We start from the raw sequence: 23,740 nt of genomic DNA, 5'->3' as shown, positions 1-23,740 counted from the left end.
TAAAACACTAGAAATAAGCAATATGTAAAATCTATCATGTATAAAAAGGAGAACAAAGTACAATGGGACAAGTGCATTCAATTGACTATGTCTGAAGGATGAGGTTTCTTGCATGTACTAATACAAAAAAAGATGCCACTTTCAATTTTGGGGAAGATTTAAGCTTTTGATACCCAAATCATTGCGGGGAAATTTTTTTTTGATGCAATCATCCAAGTTGTTTTCACTAATCTAGTGATCCATTTGCAAAAAACGGTAAGGTTGCTCCATTGCAACCTAATGGTCGCCGATTCGAGTTGGGAAACAGCCTCTCTGCAAAGCAGGGCTAAGTCTGTATACATTATGACCCTCCCCAGATCATGCAGTGGCTAGAACCTCCTGCACTGGGTACACCTCCTTTTTTAACTCAAGTCGTCTTCACGTTGTTTTCACTAATTTAGTAATCCATTTGCAAAAAGCGGCACTAAAAATCAAGATTTGAGCAAAAATCTCGGAGTTTGAGAGACAGCTTTTCTTGTGAAGATCTGGTTTCGATCCTTGATTGTAGGCTGTTTAATCTCCAAATGAACATGAAATCAATACCACTAGAGTCATTTTTTATGGTAGAAACAAGGGATCAATTTGATTTTGCAAAATAAAATTGATTAGAATGCCTAACAGGAGCAATCGGCAAGTGTTCTGCAGAGACAGGTCATGTTTTGCAGTGTATAAGAGATGCATTGAGCGTATCGATGAGTATCAACCATATTGGTACCTGTATCAATTGGTATTAACTGTATTGGGTCGACTCGATGCAGTCGATACATGGTCGATGCCACTTTTTGTTTTAGGTACTGTATCGGTATCATATCAGTATCATATTGGTGTTCCGTACCTTGAAGAATACCATATGTATTGGCCGATACGAACTGATATGGTATGATACTTAAAACCTTGCATAGAGGTGTGGGTTTCCAATTTCCAAATGCTCCAAGGAATTAGTCAATTGATTCCTTGTCTTCTTACTTAAGTAGAGTTGGTCAGAATCCATTTCTGATTTCTGTATTGAACTACCAGCAGCTTACAGATTATCTTCCCCTTGTTTAGGAATTCTGATCTGTGAAATTTTCATTAATTTTCTTTGTTTAGGTTACCAAAAAAGTATTTTTGTTTAATTGTATGTAGATCCTTCTAGTCCTATTTGATCCCTATTCCTGTTCTGGTTCAAACTTGGAATTCCTTATTGGTTTAAGAATCTTTTCCTAGTCGAACCTGCATTACCTTGAGAAAAATGATGGACCTAACATTGACTTTCTAAATTTGCCCCTCTATGGGTAAGATTTCTATAGGCAATGGCAACAATAGAAAGAAATAGCAGCTACTTAAAACCTTAGAGAACTCAAATAAAATTCCTAATGCCTGTCGCTTCGGTGAGTCTTCCTGTTTTTTGATGTCAGTGTGTGCTAGGTTCATATCTCTATGATTGACATTTCTTTTTCTTGTGTTCAATTTTGTTGCTTTTAAATATAATTTTTCTTCATGCAGTTCCTTCTTTGATCATCTGGGACACAAATTATCAGAAGTGCATGTCAATGATTTGAAAAAAATGAAATGGAAGTTCAAATGGAAAGTACCTGCTGTTGGCATGTCGATGGCCAAATGGATAGGGACAGGACAGTGTTTCTTTAAGGTATTTCCGATGTTATGCATGCTCATCGTTTGAGATGTAAATCCCTGAATATCTTTGTGAGCTTTGTTGCTGACTTTCTGTTGGAGAGCTTCTGTTGCTAAACCCCCTACCCACCCCCCCCCCCAAAAAAAAAAAAAAAAAAAATTCTAATATATCATGGTCAACCATTCTATATGAGAGTTATTCAAGAGCATATGGAATATATGCTTCTTTTGAACATTTTCCCCCTAGTAGAGGATAACCATGGTTCAAAATTTCACGATATATCGCCGAAATTTTGGTATATTTCGGTAATTTCGACACTACCGAGACGAGATGGGCTTCCAAAATGAAAAATGTTTAAATTTCAGAATATTTCGGTATATTTCGTCGGAATTTCGTGAAATTTTGGTATATTTCGTTAAACAATGTTTATTTAACTATTTATACATTAGGGTCCGACCGTATACTGTTAATCAAGGATGCAAACCCAAAACACCACTGTGAGTTCATTTTTTTTTTTGCAATATGAAGGTTTAAATGTGTTTATTTAGCTTAAATAAGGGTGTACATGAAGTATCAGTCCTTAATATGGCCAAAAACCCACCAAGATGGAGTGCCGAAATATGGCGGAAAAATACCATATTTCGGTGAAATTTCATTATATTTCGGAAATCTCGACCAGCCCGAAATGGCGAGACAAGACGAGATTTTAAACCTTGGGGATAACTACATAATAAATTTCCCCTGAAGTGTTAGACTGCCAGTCAGCTGATGACTTAGAGACCCCATGATCCCACTGGTGGGCAGAGCTTGCATCAAAATGAGACCCTGATGCAGGCAGGAATCAGAGATCCTAAGAGCCTGCGAGAAATGGGTCCAATCAAAGAACTAAGGCTCTGAATAAAAAGTATTTGGTAACGGAAAGTAAACACAATTTCTTATTTTTCTAGTATTTAGAAAGAAACTATTGGACAGATAAGGATAAGATTGAAAACAGGGCAGGTTATATGGCGGCTGCTATTAGGGAGATGGATGTCCAAATCCAGTGAGAGCAGATTTATTGACAGAAGGGATACGATTGAGAAAAGGGCATGATGCAGGGCATCATCGTACTGCTGCCCCAGCTCAAGGGGTGTGCTCTTTGGAAGTAGGGTCCACATGGCAACAACTTTTACAAATTCTATTATGTAGTTATGAAGTTCAAAGAGTCTTTTCTTATTTCCTAGGTTTATTTAAGAGTTCTTTCATGTTTCTAGGTAGAAGTCTAATAGCCACTAGTGTATCTCCTAGTTTTAGTACTTGTCTTTTTGTATTCCAAGGCATGATTATGAGCCTTTTCTTATTCCTAGAACTATTAGTTAGTCTTTTTTAGTTTCCAACATAGTAGTCTAGGGTCTAGTGCTAAGTTTTAATTGTGGCTTTGGTCTTTTCAATTTGACTTCTTGGGAATTACTTTTGATTTGGAAGCCCAAAAGTCCCTTTAATGTAATTTGTGGTTTTAAAAGGCATTTAGCCTCCACACTTGGGTTATATCAAGAGAAACCGTGGGAGCCTCTCTAGGCAACCATGAATTGAAAACAAATTGCTCTCTTTGAGAACTTTTGCTTGTAAGACTCAAGTGGGATCAAGGTGGGACTCCTTCGATCGTGACCTCGATGGGACTCCGACAGTTGGGCAACTAGTGGGAATCTAGGCTGCCACCTATATATCTTCATCTTCAACTATCATCATCCTCATCATCTCCATCATCCATTCCCTACAGTTACCCTCCATCAACCTCCATCATACCTACCCATAACCCAATCAAACCAGATCTAGATCAGAACCCTCTTCCAGATTCGATCTTGGCTTGCTTACCCTCTCGGGTTTGCATAATTTTGGTATCAGAGCCATGGCTGGAAGTGAGAATAATTCTGTTATATTACAACAGATTACTGATTCCTTAAAGGTCTTAACTAAACAAGTGTTGGCCATTGTGCAACATCAACTCTCTAGCTCGGTTATAGCCGGAAGTTCTTATTATGGACCCCCTATCTTATGCACCTCCGAAGGTGAAGCTTGAAGTTCCTTTGTTGGAAAAAGGGACTCATACCGACTCCTTGGTTGGTTAAATTCTTTGGAGGACTATTTTAACTGGAGTGGCTTGACAAAGGTATGAAAGTTTCAATTTGCATACTCACGACTGGCCGGTGAAGCTCCAAATTGGTGGAGATACATTGAACACAAGCTCAAAGTTCAAAGTTCAAAGATGCGTGCCTAGTACTTGAGAAGTGTTAATAGAACAAATTAGAATGGAATGTTTGAATGATCAATGAGATCAATCAAGCTCTCTATTTATAATAATGAAAGCGATTACAAAGGGAAACACTTTTCACGACACTTTTCATGTGAACAGTGTCACACCCCTAATTACAATTCTACCCTTGCTCAAAAGTACATAAATAAAGCATAAATAAAACACCCAAAAGACCAGAATAGCCCCACGATATGGTATTCTGGTTTACATAATACAACACTCCCCCTCAAGTTGGTGCATATATATCACACATGCCCAACTTGACCAAATTAGGATGGAACATCTTTCCACTCTACCCCTTAGTGAAGACATCAACATGCTGATCACCTGACTTCACAAAAGGTATACAAATCTGTCCACTTTCAAACTTCTCCTTGATGAAGTGTGATTCAAATCCAAGCATCCGTAAGAAGAAGCAGCCCTCAGATTAGGGCCTAGTGTTTCGAGCCTTAGTTTATTTTCATACTTAGTTTATTTCAGCTTTAGTTATTTCCATACTTAGTTTTTTTAGTTTAATTGTAAACTTAAATTGAACCGGTTCAGACCATGGTTCAATTTAAGTGAAATAATCCTGTTGGATGTTAGGGGATTTAATCCCATTGGTTGTTAGGGAATATTTTAAATTATTAGCTTTTAAATTAAGTGTCCCACCTCTTCCACGATTTATGTGAGGGCTGGATTTAGATTTTAATAGGATTTGGGCCTTAGGCCATATTATAAATAAATAAATCGTGGGAGGCTCCTCCACAATTCAGACTTTAAAAAAATATTTTTCTGTTGCTGCCATTGCTGCGGCTGTGTTGCTCCTTTGAGAGTGCTGCCTTGTGAGTAATATCAAAGTGAAAGGGATTGGTGGATCTCCAATCGACTCCTTGCGTTTGGTAGACCGGGAGAATCCTCTTTTCATCTCCTTGCATCTTGTAGATCGGGAGAAGCTGTTTTCTTTCTTCAAAGGTTGCTGCCATTGAAGATCTGCTCAACAGGTAAGTTATTTTACTGTTTTAGCAATTCCCTTCTTAATCTAATTGTCTAACCTTAACCTGTCGACTTTCATTGTCATCCCCTCCATTAATCCAATCGATCCATCCAAACCCTAGGTTATCTAGATTCTGCCCAGCCCAATTCCACCAACCAAATTCAATCAAATTTCAACCACAGCCCCTTCTCACCTCCTCCTGCACTCGATCCAGCTTGCAGCCCCATTCCTCCATTAAAACCCTAATCCCCCTCACCTCCAGTAAAACCCTATAACCCTAAAATCTAGTAAGACCAATTCAACCATCAGTATTCTCTCAAACTAAAACCGACCACCTTACTACTGCCCTAACACTCGGCCAGAACCCCATCCCTGAATTCTCATTCTAAACCCTTAAAACTCATTTCTCTTACTTTCCCCAAAACCCGTAACCAAGGATTTAAGTATCGGGATCGGGTATCGTATCGGTCGGGCGATTTTAAGAGACGTATCGTATCGTATCGTATCGTATCGGAGATACGTATCGATCGGTGCAGAAACGCATGAAAATGATCAAAATACACATGAAAATACACTTTTGGACAATAAAAACAATATAAACAAGCAATTTGTGTCATATATCATGCATATATACTGAGAATTGTGAATAATCAATAACCAGACAAGTGCGGCACATTGAAATTGTTATAAAAGATTAAAAGATGAAATTTCTTACATGTAAAGTCACTCAATTGCCATGAAGAATGTCGGGGTGGATCAAAGTCATGTCTGTAAGGGTCTTCAACAATAGGAGTGACTATTGTGATAGATTTTAGGGTAAATATATAATCTTCTTGGAATGTGATAGATCTATACATAATATAGTACATATATTATATACATTAGCATTTGTTTTAAATTTTAGAAGAAAAAAAAAAAAAATCATTTTAAAGAAGCAATTTTCGATTTTGGGTAAAAAATGCAAAGAAACATGGATTTTGAACTCAAATCTTTGTAAATGTATACAAAGAATGCAATACTAAGTCAGTTTAACATATTCCCTTTGAATCATAACAAAAAAAATACCAAAAATCAAAGATTTAAACAAAAGAATCAAGTTTTTTTCAAAAAACCTACCTTGCCCTTCAAGAACACCTTTTGATTTCGAATGTGGGCTGTTAGATGCAGCAAATGATGAGATTTCACCTCCTTTAGGATCGTTTTTGGCAAAGGAATCAAAGCCCTCAACAAATCTTTGGCAAAAACCAAGTTTAAAGATGTTTTTTATGGTTTCTCAAAGCTGGAACTGTTTTTTTCGCCACCGCTCCGCTCGAGTTTTCTGTTTGAGAAGACTTGGGCCCATGTGGTTTTTAAGTTGCCGATCGTGTCGACGTATCGAGCGTCTCGATTGATATTCGACGATATATCGATACGTCTCGTATGTATCGTTATTTCAAAAATAATAAAATAATGGTTTAAATCATGTCTCGTGCGTATCGATACGTATCGACCATATCGTGTCGTATCGACCGTATCGTATCGTATCGATATGTATCGGTCGATACATTCGAGACATTTGCATTTTAAAAAAAAAAGATACGTCTCGACCTGTCTTGTCTCGGCCATGACCGATACCAAGACGTATCGGCCGAGACGATACGATACGCTCCGATACTTAATTCCTTGCCTGTAACCCTAACCCTAATTTTCTGAATTTTAAAATTTTATTCAAACACCACTCAAACCTTCACTGTTAGCTTCCCCTAAACCTGCCCAGCATTACCATATAAGACTTACCCTCATTACCCCAATGTAACCCTAGAATTTGACCTAAAACCCTAATTTTGCCCAATTGGCCAGCAGTTTTGGAAGGTCCTGGTTACTTGGCTCCTAGTAGACCCTTTGTCTATCTAGGACTACATTAAAGTCTCTGTCAATCTCAAATTAGAATGAAATGCTTGAACGATCAATGAGATCAGTCAAGCCCTCTACGTATAATAATGAAAGAGATTACAAAGGGAAGCACTATTCATGACACTGTTCATGTGAACAGTGTCACAACCCTAATTACAATTCTACCCTTGCTCAAAAGTACAATAAAGCATAAATAAAACACCCAAAAGACCAGAATACCCCCACGGTAAGGTATTTAGGTGTACATAATTCAACAAGAAGAGTTGAAGCATAAGCTGATGAACAAGTACCTACCAGAGCATTTTCAAAGAAGTATCCTCAACAAGATTACCACCACCAAACATTTAGGCTACGTTTGGTAATATTCTTTTTCGTAAAGAACTGGTGTTTTTGCCAGAAATGTTTTTTTTTTTTTGTTTTTTTCATCTTTGGTTTGGAACAATGTTCTATGTATGTATATGACCGTTTGGCTAACCCGTTCTTCAAGCCAAATTCTCTCTTCCAATCAAATTTCCATTTGATCGAAGAAACCCCAGAAACCCATCTTTATCTTCTTCTTATTCAGCCATGGCAGAAGATACCCAGACGAAAGCAGAGGATTTTAGTGGTGGCTGAGACTGAGAAAACGACAATTGAGAAAGAGACAACACTACCTGCACCAGTGGCAGAGGTGCCGGAGGTGGAGGAGGCTATCAAACCAGCCGTTGTAGAAGAAGCTGCTGCTGCTACTGCTACTACTGAGGAGGCTGAGAAGTCGGAGGCCACTGAGGTAGAGTCCATCAATCAAGTGGTTACTGTTGAGTAGTCAAGCCCGAAAGGGTATATTTGTCTTTTACATTCTTAAGTTGTTTAGTCGGCTATGTGGGTTTTAGTCCCACATCGCCTATTTGTAATCCTGTCCTCTCTTTTCAATATTATAAATAGAAGAGCTTGGGGTGATCATTACTCACTCAAGCATTACATCCCATCGTGTTCTGTTAACATGGTATCAGAGCTAGATCTGATCTAGTTCAGAACACCTCCCCATCGTTTCCTCTCATCTCTCCTCTCTCTCTCTCTCTCTTTTTCTCGGCTTGTTCTTCCTTTTCTATTTTGGTTTCCTTTCCCTATTGAAGGGCAGCACTTAGGAGGTGATCGATGATCTAGTTGCTGTCCTCCATGGTACCTCCACTATGATATGAAGAAGGTTCGATAGTTGCAGCTGGCCCTTCTTTTCTGCGATTTTTTTTTGGGAATTCTCCCTCTTGAAGATCAGTCTCAGTTATCATTGGAGATTGATTGTTCATATTGGAGACCCATTTTTGCAGATTGGGACAGCATTTATCACCAATTATCATTACCAATTGAAGCCCCCTACCCTATATCGATCTCAACTTTCAGGGTTTTCTAAAACCCTGACAAAAATCGATTTGAGGGTTAGGGTTGTCATCCTTGGCTGATTTTTTGAGTGAAGTTCTATCCATACCAGGGGAGCACTTGATCTGTTTTTCAGCCATTTTTATTGAGTTTTGTTGCACAAATCAGGTTTTTTCTCTCCAAACTATCGATTTGATTCTGGCACTTCTTAGGCTGGTTGCATAGAGCCTGTTGTTCTTTGTTTCAGATTCATTATTGTTGGTTCCTTGTTTATTAATTACCATGCCTGGTTCGACTGTTACTACTGCTACTTCTGGTTCTGAAACTGATGGACAGCCAAGGCCTGAATATTTACCTTTCGCTGCTCTTATCAAACTGGATGGAACAAACTAATTGATGTGGTCCAGGTCTACTTATTTGACCATTGCTGGTTGAGGATTTACTGGCCACATTACTGGCAGTAAAAAGAAACCTGTTGAAGAGGGTTCACCTCAAGATCGATGGGTATCCAATGATGCCATGGTGATGTCCTATTTGCTGCACTCTATGCAACCGGACATCTCCAACAACTACTTATTTTTGGATACAGCCTACTCTATTTGGAGTGCAGCCAAGCAGACCTTTGGGCAGGATGGGAACGATGCTCTGGTGTATGAGCTTCAAAAAAGGGTCCATGAAACCACTTAGAAGGAACTGTCTGTCTCCAAATATTATGCTTCCCTAAAAGGACTTTGGCAACAATTAGATTACTATTCAGATTATCAGCCTTCTACTGCAGCCGACATTGCTGCCTACCATAAACACGTGGAGAAAAGACGTGTCTATACTTTCCTGGCAGGGCTGAATGCTGAATTTGATCCCATAAGAGTCCAAGTTCTTGGCAAATCTCCAGTCCCTACACTAGAGCAGGCTTTTGCTTTGGTCAATAATGAGGAGCGTCGTCGAGCTACTATGTTGCAAACTACTCCTATTAAAAAATATGCCTTGCAAACTGGTTCTAACACCATTTCTAATACCATTACTGATAGTGGTAATGCTGCCTCCAAGGAGCCGGTTAAATGTGAACACTGCAACAAGCCTTATCACACTAAGGCTACGTGCTGGAAGATACATGGAAAGCCGATTGATTTTGAGGCTAAATGGGCTGCTAAGGGGAAGTCCAAGTTCAAGGCTAATCACACAGAAACTACTGTTGCTCTCGCTGCTCCATCCTCTGACACTGCACATAGAAACTACTGTTGCTCTCTCTGCTCCATCCTCTGACACTGGTCTCACTGGTCTTGCTTCAGATGAACTCCTAGCCTTCCGTTGCATGCTCAAGGCTTCATCAACATCATCAGCTGCACCTGCTGCCTCTTCTGGTTCTCACTTTGCCTCAGGTATTCCAGTCGGTCGTCATTGTGCATCGGCTATTACCAATCCCTGGATTATGGACTCCGGTGCAACTGACCACATGACTGGTACCTCCCATATTTTTCATCAGTATTCTTCCTCTTCTGGGAACGACACAGTTCGAGTACCTAATGGTTCCCTTTCTCCTATCTCTGGAAAAGGATCCATTCGCTGTTCTCCTTCTCTTACATGTTCCTTCATTCTCTACTAATCTTCTTTTAATTAGTAGTCTTACTAATCAATTAAACTGCAAAATAACCTTTTTTTTCTTTTCATTGTGTCATACAGGATCCGGTGACACAGACGACAATTGGGGGTGGTAAGGTACATGGTGGTCTCTACTTACTCGACATGGGTCAACCTTTACTTCCATTGACTCCATCTCTAGTTCATCAGTTACATTCAGCTACTTCACTTGATCTTCAGCTATGGCATTATCGACTCGGGCGTCCTCCTCTTCGAATTGTAGCCTTTTTATTTCCTCAAGTAGTCAAAGGTTGTAAAAAGGATGAGTTTTTATGTGAGGCTTGTGTTTTGGCCAAACAGACTCGTTCTAGTTATTCTTCCACTAATAAAAGAAGTACTTCACCTTTTGCTTTAGTTCATATGGATGTTTGGGGACCTTCTCGTTGTGTTTCAATATCTGGTTCTAGATGGTTTGTTTCCTTTATAGACTGTTATACTCGTACTACCTGGGTGTACATGATGCAGCACAAGAGTGAAGTTTTTCGTTGTTTTCAGCTCTTCCACCGTATGGTTCAGACCCAATTCAATGCATTTCCGAAAATTCTGCGAAGTAATAATGGCAGAGAGTACATGGAGGGGCAGTTCCAAACGTATCTAGTTGAAAATGGGATAATTCTTCAGACAAGCTGTGTTGACACTCTTGCTCAAAATAGAGTGGTTGAAAGGAAGAATTGTCACCTTTTGGAGGTTGCTCGGGCCATCATGTTTACACAACAAGTCCCTACCCAATATTGGAGTGATGCTATTCTCATTGTTGCCTACCTCATCAACCGCATGCCTACTCCAGTCCTTACTGGCCGTGCTCTTGTTAACATCCTACAGGGTTCTTCCTCTTTTGTGGTGCCACAAAAAATACTTGGCTGTGTCTGTTATGCTCGCAATCATCTTCCTCATGGCAAGCTTGATCCTCGTAGCATTCGGTGTATTTTTTGTTGGGCTACTCCGCTACTCAAAAGGGATACAAGTGTTATCACCCTCCCACTAGGCGTACTCTGGTGACTAAGGACATTGTCTTCCATGAATCCTTGGCTTATTATTCTCAGCCACCTCTTCAGTGGGAGCATGTTCCAGTTATCCTTGAAGATGTGTTTGAAAATGTGCCTGCTGTCCAGGGGGGAGCCGATGTCCACTTTAGTTCCTACTCAAGGGCAGCGTAGACTTGTGAGTCAAATTCCTGTTGATACAGTTTGTACCCAAAATCGAAAGCAACAATAAGAGCATGTTGAGACTACCACCACTACCGTACCTCTTCCCCAATCGCCAGAACTTGATCCAGAGACTGCTCCACCTCTTGGTAAGGGTCTTTCCCTTGATCTTCCTATTGCTGTTCGTAAAGGCATTAGGTCTTGTACCCAACATCCCACCTCTCATGTTGTTTCATATGACTCCTTATCTCCTTCATATTGCACTTTTGTATCTTCTCTGTCCTCTATTTCTATACCACAGAAGTGGCAGGAGGCAATTGCAGATCCAAAAGGGAAAGCAGCCATGATGGAGGAAATGAAAGCCTTATCCAAAAATGAGACATGGGAGCTAGTGGTTCTTCCTTCGGGTAAGAAACCAATTGGCTGTAAATGGGTATTTGTTGTCAAGCAGAAGGTGGATGGATTAGTTGATAGATACAAGGTTAAACTTGTCGCTAAGGGGTTTACTCAAACCTATGGGATTGACTACCAGGAGACCTTTGCCCTAATTACAAAGTTGAATAGTGTCCAAGTCCTATTATCATATGTTGTTAATCTGGGCTAGGACTTGCACCAATTAGATGTGAAAAATGCCTTTTTTTCATGGGGAGCTGGAAGAAGTCTATATGGAGATTCCTTCAAGTTTTTCTTCTGAAAAAGCTTATGGGAAGGTTTGCAGACTGAAGCGCGCATTGTGTGGGCTGAAGCAATCTCCTCGAGCTAGGTTTGGGAGATTCCATAGAGCCATGATCTCTGTAGGGGGTACAAACAGAGCAATGCTGACCACACATTTTTCATCAAGCATCGCGGAGATAAGATAACTCTTCTTATTGTCTATGTCTACGACATAGTTGTAGCTGTTAATGATGCTGATGAAGTTTCTAAATTGAAACTTCTCTTGGGACGAGAATTTGAAATAAAGGATCTTGGACCTGCTTTCGGAGACTGGTTTGTTGGGTTGTCGTCCTTGTAATAGTCCTTTGGAAGCCAATACTCGTCTGCAAGAGAAAGATGGTACTCTCGTTGATAAGGGCCGTTATCAACAGTTGGTGGGAAAATTGATTTATCTCTCTCACACAAGACCAGACATTGCATTTGTGGTAAGCCTTGTCAGTTAGTTCATGCATGATCCCTACTCCAACCATATGGATGCTGTTCTTCGTATCCTCCACTACTTGAAGTCAGTTCCAGGAAAAGGAATTTTCTTGTCCCCGCATGATCATCTTCGTATTGAAGCTTACATAGATGCGGACTGGGGTGGTAATCCTGATGGAAAATCTACTTCAGGGTATTGCATGTTTGTTGGAGGTAATCTTGTCACATGGCGTAGTAAAAAAACAGAATGTAGTGGCAAGATCTAGTGCTGAAGTAGAGTTCTGTGCTATGGCTCAAGGAATTTGTGAGTTATTGTGGCGCTTCAAAGTCTACTCCAAGATCTTAGTGGTTCTGTTCATCGTCCAATGGTGTTGTACTGTGACAACAAAGCAACAATCAACATTAACCACAATCCAGTACAACATGACCGTACCAAGCATGTGGAGATTGACAGACACTTCATCAAGGAAAAGTTGGAAAGTGGACAGATTTGTATACCTTTTGTGAAGTCAAGTGATCAACTTGCTGATGTCTTTACTAAATAATTGAGTGGAAAGATGTTTCTTCCTAATTTGGTCAAGTTGGGCATGTGTGTTATCTATGCACCAACTTGAGGGGGAGTGTTGAGTAGTCAAACTCAAAAGGGTATATTTGTCTTTTATATTCTTAAGTTGTTTAGTCGGCTATGTGGGTTTTAGTCCCACATCGCCTATTTGTAATTCTGTCTTCTCTTTTCAATATTATAAATAGAAGAGCTTGGGGTGATCATTACTCACTCAAGCATTTCTTCCCATCGTGTTCTGTTAACAGTTACTTTCCAGGAGGAGAGAAACGTCGTTTCCGATCTTCCTGATCCAGAGAAGAAGGCTCTTGAATATCTGAAGCAGCTCATCCAAGACGCCCTTAACAACAACGACTTCACAGCTCCTCCACCGCCTCCACCAGCGGCGAAGGACGAAGAGAAGGTTGCAGAGGAGGAGAAGAAGGCCGAGACTGAACAAGCCCCTGCCCTTGCTGAGGAAAAGCTGAATGCTACTGTAGAAGCTACTGTCGAGGCGCCGGCACCAGTAGTGACAAAAGAGCCCCTGAAGCCGAAGGCTAGTGATGTTGCAGAGTCGGCACTGGTGGAGTAAGTGAAGGAAGAGAAGAAAGAAAAGGCGACGCCGCCAGAACCAGAATCGGCACCGGGGCCTTTGAGATTTGTGAAGGTGGAGTTCCTCTCTCCCAACGACAGAGACGATGTGAGATGATGTGAAGGTCGTGCTCAAATGTCGGGTTTCATCAGTTTTTTGGTTCATATTGTGCTGTTGTAAGTTGTTCTTGAGAATAAAAAACACCTCTGAGGTGTTCTGTAAAACCCGTTCCACAGACCTCTTCCTTGCCCGGTTCGTTCTTTAAGAACGATAGAACAAACCGAAATGCCAAACATCATTACCTGTTTTTCTGTTCTTGGAGAACGAAAGAACACATAAGAACGTTTTGTTGACCATTACCAAATGTAGCCTTAAAGCTGAAGAGAATTTCCAGCGGCCATATGTGAAGTTCAGTTCGCTAGTGAGAGAGACTATTGGCAGTTTAACACCACAATATTCCGATGAAGGCTCAACTCAAAGTTACATTGCCAAAGGAAGTTGATAGAATGCCTATTCGATTGAATCAACAAAGGAAGATGAAACAAAATTACTTAAAAGAAGCGGAGCCTGAAGCCAAGGAAGAAAATCCAGCACTTGGGCAATGACAAGGAAGAGACAGTGTTTGAAGATTCTACTGTAGAGGCCTACACTGAAGAGGTTGAAACAGTGCACGATGAGGTCGTGATTCAGGAACTTTACAATACAGTTGAGTTGGAGGGTGACACAAAAGTTCCTGAGGACTCTTTGGAAACACCCTTCACCGCTGAGATTGATCCAGATGTTGAGCATATAGAGTTTAGGATTCCACCAAGTTCTCCGAGGAGAAAGGACCACGTCTCACAGACTTCATTCCCTATGTTTGTGAGATGCCAGAATCTTATTATGGGCTGAAGCTGGACATTCATCACATGAAGATTATTCCTTCTTTACAAAACTCGAGGTTGAGTTTTTCCTAAGAAGGGGAGAATTGATGCAGGGCATCATCGTTCTGCTGACCCAGCCCAAGGCCTAGCCCTTCCATGCTCTTTGGAAGTAGGGTCCACATGGCAACGGCTTCAACAAGTTCTGTTATGTAGTTATGAAGTTCAAAGAGTCTTTTCATATTTCCTAGGTTTATTTAAGAGTCCTTTCATGTTTCTAGGTACATGTCTAATAGCCACTAGTGTATCTCCTAGTTTTTAGTGCTGGTTTTTTATATTCCCAGGCAAGTTTATGAGCCTTTTCTTATTCCTAGAACTTGGTCTTTTTCAGTTTCCAAAGTAGTAGTCTAGAGTCTAGTGCTAAATTTTAATTGTGGCTTAGGTCTTTTCAATTTGACTTCTTGGGAATTACTTTTGTCTTGGAATCCCAAAAGTCACTTTAATGTAATTTGTGGTTTCATGCGGCATTTAGTCTCCACACTTGGGTTATATAAAGAGAAACCGTGGGAGCCTCTTTAATCAACCATGAATTGAAAACAAATTGCTCTCTTTGAGAACTTTTGCTTGTGAGACTCAAGTGTGATCAAGGTGGGACTCCTTCGATCGTGATCTCTGTGGGACTTTAGGCTGCCACCTATCTATATATCTTAATCTTCAACTATCATCATCCTCATCATCTCCAGCATCCATTCCCTGCAGCCACCCTCCATCAACCTCCATCATACCTACCCATAACCCACTCAAACCAGATCTAGATCAGAACCCTCTTCCAGATTTGATCTTAGCTTGCTTACCCTCTCGGGTTCGCATTAGGGTAGGTTATATGTAGGGATGTAAATGGATCGAATTCGGTACTGATATCACAATGTTTGTGGTCGAATTCGTTTGGCAAATATACTATCCGAATTTGGTTAAATATCCGCCGGACATATAAAAACTAGGATCAAATTCGAATTCATTTTCAATCGGTTATCCGGATATTATTCGGTTCGATTCGCTTACAAAGCTAGAAGCATGCTCTCTTTTGTCTTCATTTCTCAGTTTCTTCCATCATCACTGTAATCATAACCGTAATCCAATCCTTCCTCTCCCTCGCCCTCTCTGTTTCACTCTTTTTTCTTTTGTGGGTTTCTTTCTGAAGAAAACCTCATGACAGTTCTTACAATTGGAACTTCAGATCATGTTCAGTCTCCCCACTTGATCCTAGCTTTAAAACGTTGCTTGCGGTGATGCTTAAAATCCCAGTGTGACCTCTTTTCTTTAGCGGAGTGCAGTAGCGGAGCAGAGTCAACTTTCCGATGATCAATTAGAGACCTGAGAGACAGGTACTCATGTAGTACAGAAAACAGAGCAAGAAAGCCATTCAACATCAGAAAATACAAAGAAGAGCCGGAATGTTGTATTGATGATCGGTCCGCTCCGATCTCCGATCTCCGCATTTGCGAATAAGATGCATGCTAGGCCACCAACAAAGTATCAGAGGATTCAAACTCAAAATCTGCAGTGGCCAGTGCTGAAGAAGAGAGCAATGAACAGAAAAACCTAATAGAACCGTACAAGACCGGAGGAATCCAGAAACCTCCTACGAACTTCAGGTTATAATGGGGCAATTTAAAAGTAAGTAGTGGGGTTGTGGGGGTAATTTAAAATAAAAACAGGGAATTAAAAGTGAGGTGGTGGGAAAGAGTGTGGGAATAGTGGTCAACTGTATCACGTCCCTATCCTAATAAGGAATATAATAATATTAGAGGGTGCGATTAGGACGACACGTGTCATCCCAATAAGCTATCAGGATCACAGATACAGTGTCCTAAGCCATAGCCATAAACTAACATCAATTTACATTAACATCAGAGTGCGGTAAAGGAAATAATATTACATTTCCAAAATGATCAGAATATGCGGAAGTGTTTAAATAGCAGTTACAATATGTTCAACCGGCTGAGTGTTACATGAATGAGTTCTATTACTGTTTACCCGACTGACCATGACGTAACTACTCAAAATACACATATAACAATAATGTTTATACAAGGGGTTGAAGCCCCAAAAGAATAAAAATGAGGGAACGAGTCCCAAGTATCAATAAGGTCCGTAGGCACAGTCATCACAAGGACATCCATTGTTGTGCTCCTCAGTCACAACCTCTAGGTCATTAGTACCAATATCATCATACTTCGAGACCTGAACCTCGAGTCTAGCAAAATATGCATCACCTGCAACAATATCTAAAATAGTGTACACAAAGAGGGTTAGCTCCACTGAGCTAGTGAGGGGATGGGGATGCACATACACACAATGTCACAGATAGTCCATGGTACATGATATTATTAACCATTTGCCACCTAACACAAAATTCTAGTCCAAGGGTATATGTTACTGCAAATCTGCAATAACTCGGGAGACACTGTCGGTTCTTCCATTCTCGCCACAGGGAATCTTCAGTTATTACCTTGGGGCCCGTGCCGGCCGTAGCCTCATTGCACCCAGAGGCAGACCCTGATAACCATTACTACCCCTAGCCTGGCCTCTCAAAGTCTCCACAGGCAGTAGGTGCTCTGGCTACCTAATACCTAAACCCCTATTGGTAAGGGTCGTAGCATAGGGAATTGAACCTAACCACTACAGATATACTACATGAATCCTATCATGTCAAGGGGTATTCCGGGTGTATCAATGTCCCATTCCATCTAACACTCGGGTACCAGCACAACACGACGCATACAAGCAAGAATGACACGCAATTTCAAATTTACAAAATCCTGGGGTTCATGACATGCAATTTCAAATTCACAAAATCCTGGGGTTCCGGTACCGGTACTTCCCGGCATCGTAACCCAACATAATCCACATCATCATCATCATCATCATCATCATCAAGTAAGAATTAATGCAAATATGCAATTATGCCCATAATGATGCAAGCAACAATATACATGTAGAAGTATTAATGAACAAACCCAAACAGTCACCCAAACCCACTCACCGATGGTTTGTTTTAGAACTTGTATTCACGTATCGATTCCCATTTGTATCACCCTTTCGTACGTGTAAGAATGCCTAGGGAAGTGTGTAAGAGTATTAGAAGAGGTAGGGAAGGTCCCCATAGCGAAGCCCCATAGGTTACAAGGGTTACAGGCCTTGACAGCATCATCGGATCCATATATGGATTCATGGGAAACCTTGGATCCGACCGTGCTTCCGATGCAAGCAAACCAGCAGGAAACATCGGATCCACGTACGGATTCAAGGGGAACCTTAGATCCGACCATGCCTCCGATGCTTGTGTCTATGTAGGATGGATCGGATCCAAGTACGGATTCTCGCACAGGTGTGGATCCGACCGTGCCTCCGATGCTTGTTAAACATAATTTTTAAAAGGGTTTTTTTAACCCAATTGTTCCACTTGAGTTCCCAAGCTCCAAAGGTTAGGGAGGGGGTGTCCTAGGGTGCATTAAGGTCTTAGAAACACAATACGTTCAAAGGTTGAGGGATTCAAAAGATCAAACCTCAAGAATGCTAAAAACTAGGGTTCCTCTTCGGTGTTTGAAACCCTAAGGTTAAAGGTGATCAAGTAGAGGTCTTAATGGATGTAACAAGAGGGTAACCATCCATAATAAGGTCTCAAATATAAGCTAGGGTCATACCTTGGGTTCTAAGGGGAACCCTAGGTCCAGACCAATCATCAATGTCCCAAAAAACCCAAAGAGATCTAGAGGAAGGGAGAGGATCGATTGCTAGGGGTCTTACCAAGTCAAGAAGGTGGAAGCCCAATCAATGAGCTCCAAGAGCAGCCTTCCTTGTGGGGCCAAGCTCCACCCACCACCCTCTCTCCTCCTTCTCCTTGCTTTCTCTCTTTCTTCTTAACGCTCCCTCTCTTTTACGATTTGGTTAGGTAGGAATGGACAAAGACTAATGAATAGTCTCACTTACCTCCTTTATAGCAATACCCCACTTAGGGTCTGTTTCATTAGGGTCCCCTAAGGCTCACAACACAATAAACTCACTTAAGGCATGACTTGGGCCTTATGGGCCCACTAGGGCCCACTTAAGAGGTCATTAAGGTAAAGGGGAGCTAGGGTATGAGTTGGCCATGCCCGGGGACACCAGCAACACCCTAGACACGGGCATGTGGACCCCACACAAAGTCTCACTCAATAGAGGCTTGATAGCAGCATCAGATGCAACCAGTGACTTTGCATCTGCCCCTTCATCCGATGCCAAGAAGAGGACTTAACACACTTTAAAAAGGCCCGGGCTTTGGCCCGTACTTCAAGGACTTAGAGAGGGTAGTAACAAGTAATAAATAGGGTTAGTAACTTACCCCTCGTCCATCACGGATTGTGCCCCGTGATCCCGAAGAGCTTCCCCACTTCGATGCAAACTTCATCGAGGAGTAAAGTGTCGATATGGCACGACACGGGGTGTTTCCTTCGTTACTCTTTGCTCTTAGGGCTTGTACTAGGAGGGTAATCGGTGAAGTCACCATCGACGAATTTCCCCCACTCCCGATTGAGGAATCTTTCTTGGACGGGCAAACCTATGCTGAAATCAATGATCTTGTAGCTGGGCTTGACCACCATCGAGAATAGCTCACCAGTATGCGTGGCAGCATCATCTACACGTCACAAGGATAATAATAATTTATTAGGACCTCGGGTGTGGGTATAACAAACTTTCGTCGGTAATCATGATCAATAAAATATTTTATAATGTATATCAAGTTACTATAATACATATAAATTATAATATATTATGTATATTGTTATCGTGAAGTGTATAAGGCTCGGTATTAGTGCCTTCCCTAATACCGAGATATGTGAGGGATATTTTTGTCTAGGTCTTTATTCTTTTTCTCTCTAATTTTTTCCTGTTTTGCCCTTTACTAAATATATAATGAAGTATTGAGGGAGATTACACATATTGTGTAACTCCCAAGTTGCACATCTCCTCTTTTCTTCCTCTCGACAAGGTACTAAAACTCGGGTCTCGGTACCAACTCGGCTCTTGGAAAAATTGAGACGAGTTGAGATCTCGCCGAGTTGGTGCATTTTTTTTCCCCAACTCGAAGCCTCAACTTTGGGTCAACCCGAGATCCAAGATCTCGGCGCGAGATATGTCAAGTTTTGGCAAGTTAGGTAAGGTATTTAAGTGGTAGGTGGGGTAAAAAAAGGGTCGAAACCGAGATCCGAGATCTCGCTGAGATATTGCACTTTTGAGACTCGCAGACAGTCTCGTCTCGGCTTTTCCAAAAACCGAGAAAGCCGAGATCTCACAAGTTCTCGATCTATGCCTCTCGATTTCTCTTCTTATCGTCTTGGTGTTTCCAAGTTGGATCCAAAGGCTCTCAAGTGTCTGTTTGTTGGTTATTCTCGTACCCAAAAGGGTTATCGTTGTTATTTTTTTGAGTTGCGGAAATACTTTGTTACAGCTGATGTCTCTTTCTTTGAGTCTACACCGTATGATAGTTCGTTTGGTATTGTGTCTGACTTGGATGATGATCTTCCCGTTTCTATTGTTCAGTCTATTGTTCACCATGCTCCGCAGGCAGTCTCATCACCGGCACCTCAACCTATTGTGTTTAAACGTCACCAATGGAAATTATGTGCTTGGACCCCCGCTACATCGACTTCTGCACCATCTCCTTCGTTGCCAACATATCCTGTAATAGGTAATGATTCTTCTCCTTTGGAACCTCCTTCTGATCTCGATATTCCTATTGCTCATCGTAAGGGGGGTTCGGGCTTGTACCTACACCCCATTTCTAACTTTGTTTCCTATGATGGTTTGTCTTCCACCTTTCATTCTTGTTTACACACTGTTGAAACTCATCTTGTTCCTAAGTCTATCGCAGGGGCATTATCTAGTCCTGGTTGGCAGACTGCTATGAATGAGGAAGTGTTGGCATTAGAAGAAAATCAGACTTGGGATCTTGTTCCCTTACCTTCAGGTAAATCAGCTATTGGTTGTCGATGGGTGTATGTCGTGAAAGTGAACCCTGATGGGTCGTTGGCTCGCTTGAAGACCCGCCTTGTTGCAAAGGGCTATGCCCAAGTATATGGTGTGGATTACTTGGATATGTTTTCTCCTGTGGCAAAGCTTACTTCTGTTCAAATTTTGATATCTCTTGCTGCCACTTACCATTGGCCCTTATATCAGCTCGATATCAAGAATGCGTTCTTGCATGACGATTTGCATGAAGAGGTTTATATGGAGCAACCTCCTGGGTTTGTTGCTCAGGGGGAGTCTGGTTTGGTGTGTAAGTTGAAAAAGTCTCTGTATAGGCTGAAACAGTCCCCTAGAGCGTGGTTCGGCAGATTCACTAAGGTTGTGTTAGATTTTGGGCTGACATGGTGTGATAGTGATCATTCTGTATTTTTCCGTTGTTCTGATGCGGAAAAATTATATCTTGTGGTTTATGTTGATGATATAGTCATCATAGGAGATGATGTTTCTGGTATTGAAGGTTTGAAGACACATTTGCAGTAGAAATTTCAGACCAAGGACCTGGGAAGGTTGAAATATTTTTTGGGTGTGGAAGTTGCTCAGTTAAAGAAAGGAATTTCGCTCTCACAACGAAAATATGTTCTTGATCTTCTATCAGAGATAGGAATGTTGGGTTCGAAACCTTTAGATATTCCTATGGATCCCAATTTGAAGCTTATTGTAGATGGTGGGGATGTCTTGCCTGATCCAGAGAAGTATCGGAGGCTTGTTGGAAAGTTGAATTACCTAACCGTGACTATGCTTGATATAGCCTTTCCAATTAGTGTGGTGAGTCAGTTATTGTCTGTTCCTCGGACATCTCATTGGGAGGCTGTTATGCATATTTACGCTATCTTAAAAAGGCTCCTGGACATGGTCTTCTCTACAGTGATCATGGCCATGGGCGGATAGAGGGTTTTTTAGATGCTGATTGGGCAGGGTCTCCGGTTGATAGGAGGTCTACTACAGGTTATTGTGTGTTTATTGGTGGAAATTGGGTGTCCTAGAAGAGCAAGAAACAGACAATAGTTGCTCATTCCAGTGGAGTCAGAGTATAGGGCTATGGCACATGTTACCTGTGAGCTGATGTGGGTGAAACAGTTAATGGTTGAACTTGGCTTTGTTGATGGTCCTCCAATGAAACTGTGGTGTGACAATCAATCTGCTGTCCGTATTGCTTCAAATCCGGTGTTTCATGAAAGGACGAAACACGTTGAAGTTGGCTGTCATTTTGATCGAGAGAAGCTATGACAAGGATTGATTTCTCCTGATCATGTTCGTACAGGAGAACAACTTGTAGATGTGTTCACAAAGTCTTTGGGGAGTGTAAGAGTGGATTACGTTTGTAACAAGCTGGGCATGATTAATATCTATGCTCCAGCTTGAGGGAGAGTGTTATCGTGAAGTGTACAAGGCTCGGTATTAGTGCCTTCACTAATACCGGGATATGTGAGGGGTATTTTTGTCTAGGTCTTTATTCTTTATGTCTCTAGTGTTTTCCTGTTTTGCCCTTCACTGAATATATAATGAAGTATTGAGGGAGATTACACATATTGTGTAACTCCCAAGTTGCACATCTCCTTTCCTCTTCTTCCTCTCGATTTCTCTTCTTCTTCTTCTTCTTTTTCCTTTATTATTGACATATATTATTGGGGAGTTAATTGGATCGGATAGTATCCGGTCAGAAATTGGGATATCCGAATTCGTATCCGATTTATTATCAGATGGATACAGATAGTTCTCGGATAGTGATTTTCCGGATACGGATACCTCTAATCGGATTGAATGCTAATTGAATTCGGATTTTTGACTATCCGTTGACATCCCTAGTTATATGGCGGATGCTATTTGGGATATGGATGTCCTAATCTAGTGAGAGCAGATTTATTGAAGATTGGTAACAGAATAAGAAGAAGAATAATGGAAATATGAGAAATCATTAAAGCAAATAGGTGATGAAAGCAGGTTGTTGATAGCTATTGGAAGAGCCAAATAGGAGAGAAAGAGGAGATTATTAGCCTAAAAAATAGTATCTCTGCTCTGATAGTCAAATCAATCTAGATTCTAGAGAGAGAGAGAGAGAGAGATCAGCAACACAAGGCAACCATAAGCTACAAACCCAGCAGTGTACCACTTTGAACTTTATCTTTTCAATCCACTAAAATCCTAGGGGGTGTACACCAGTATTGATAGGCTTAAAATTTAAGAAGATAACAGACATAGGACTGTTCTAATCTAGTCTCTAACAATAGTAGTTAAATAAGACTTTCACTTTAAAAAATCTAAATTAATTATATTAATAAACTAGCCCACCATGCCTTGACCCACTTTTTTTTTCAAGAAATAAATTAAAGGAAAGAACAATTTTTATTTCCCAACGTTAATACATTATGACCCACAACTAGCAAAAAATAAATTTTGAATTTTACCCCTAATTTAAAAAAATCGATTCTAGACTGTGTGGAGCAAGTCCTAGGTGTTTATTTGGATCTCAGTATGCTCCTGCATTTGACCCCCCATGATCCATAGTCAGGGAGGAACACCGTTATTAAATAATTGGTGAAGAAACTTAAAAAATTCATAATGCATCATATGAAAAAGGGTGTAGAGTATTCACATCTTTTTTGGTTGAATCACCACCATTAAATTGAGGTGCTGCATCTAACACTCTTGAGGTGAAAATATGCCGGTCATAGTTTTTTTCACAAATAGTATTCTTTCGCAGGGCGGAGAATAGGGACAGACTGGGAATTGATGATCTTGCTGATATTTACATTAAGCTGTGTTGACAAAGTAATGAAGCTTTTAGTTGAGAATGACATTTTGGTCTCTGTTCTCCCCCCTTTCCTATGTTAATTTCAGGCTGTGGCTTGGAGTGATGGAGAGTGGGTCTCTCCTTGTTCTGAGTTGTTGATGCTTGACAGTGGCTGTTGTGGGGTGGATCAGCCTGTCATTGTGTTGTGGCTGTTGTTATTCCGGGGGCAGGGGTAGGTTGGGGCCATTTCTAGCCAGTTTCCTGTTCTTCCCCCTTTGTCGCTAACAATATTCAGTTGTTTCCTAGCCTACTAATTCCCTGACCCAACACCTCCCCCCCCCCCCCCCACAAAAAAATAAAAAAAAGGTTCTATGATTAGGGGAGAGAGAAGGATAGAACAGGAGACAAAAGAACGAGGTTGAAAGAGAAAAAAAAAAGTTGGGATTGAACGGCCTACAAAAATAGCATTGTGGGTTCCCTACCATTAGCAACAAACAAATTTATTGAAGGGGGGGGGGGGAGGGAAGCTCACCCCAAGGAACCAGACGAAATAAAGGTAGAAAAAGGCATGAAACCACCCTTTGGAAAACACAGCCAAACCCGAACCCTACTGCAAAACAGGACACAGACAACACCGCAAAACTCAATAACTGAAGCACCACATGAAACCATTTGCACCCTACACCCAACCCACACTTAAGAAGAAATCAGGGTAAAACAACCGACACTGCTCCATCCTATTGCTGTTCAACTGGCTTTGAGCTGGTTGGGTGGCCTGTTCGAGAGAGGTTTTGGAGCCATTTTCTGTTCATTTAAGGAGATGCAATTGCCCACATTTCTCATATAGAGAGTGGACTC

General features: G+C 41.1%; 1 protein-coding gene across 1 annotated transcript in view; it reads left to right on the top strand.

Annotated features, from left to right (window-relative positions):
- Positions 1-23,740, top strand: part of LOC122662184 (U3 small nucleolar RNA-associated protein 25) — a 90,710-nt gene that overhangs the window by 30,567 nt on the left and 36,403 nt on the right. The window contains exon 6 of the mRNA XM_043857754.1: positions 1,525-1,669. Within this exon, the coding sequence (XP_043713689.1) occupies positions 1,525-1,669 (145 nt within the window). The remainder of the gene's footprint in view (positions 1-1,524; positions 1,670-23,740) is intronic.

This window comes from Telopea speciosissima, chromosome 5 (genome assembly GCF_018873765.1).
Source record: "Telopea speciosissima isolate NSW1024214 ecotype Mountain lineage chromosome 5, Tspe_v1, whole genome shotgun sequence".
Lineage (NCBI taxonomy): Eukaryota > Viridiplantae > Streptophyta > Magnoliopsida > Proteales > Proteaceae > Telopea > Telopea speciosissima.
Note: the sequence above shows the minus strand (reverse complement) of the source record. Positions and strands in the feature narration are given on the sequence as shown.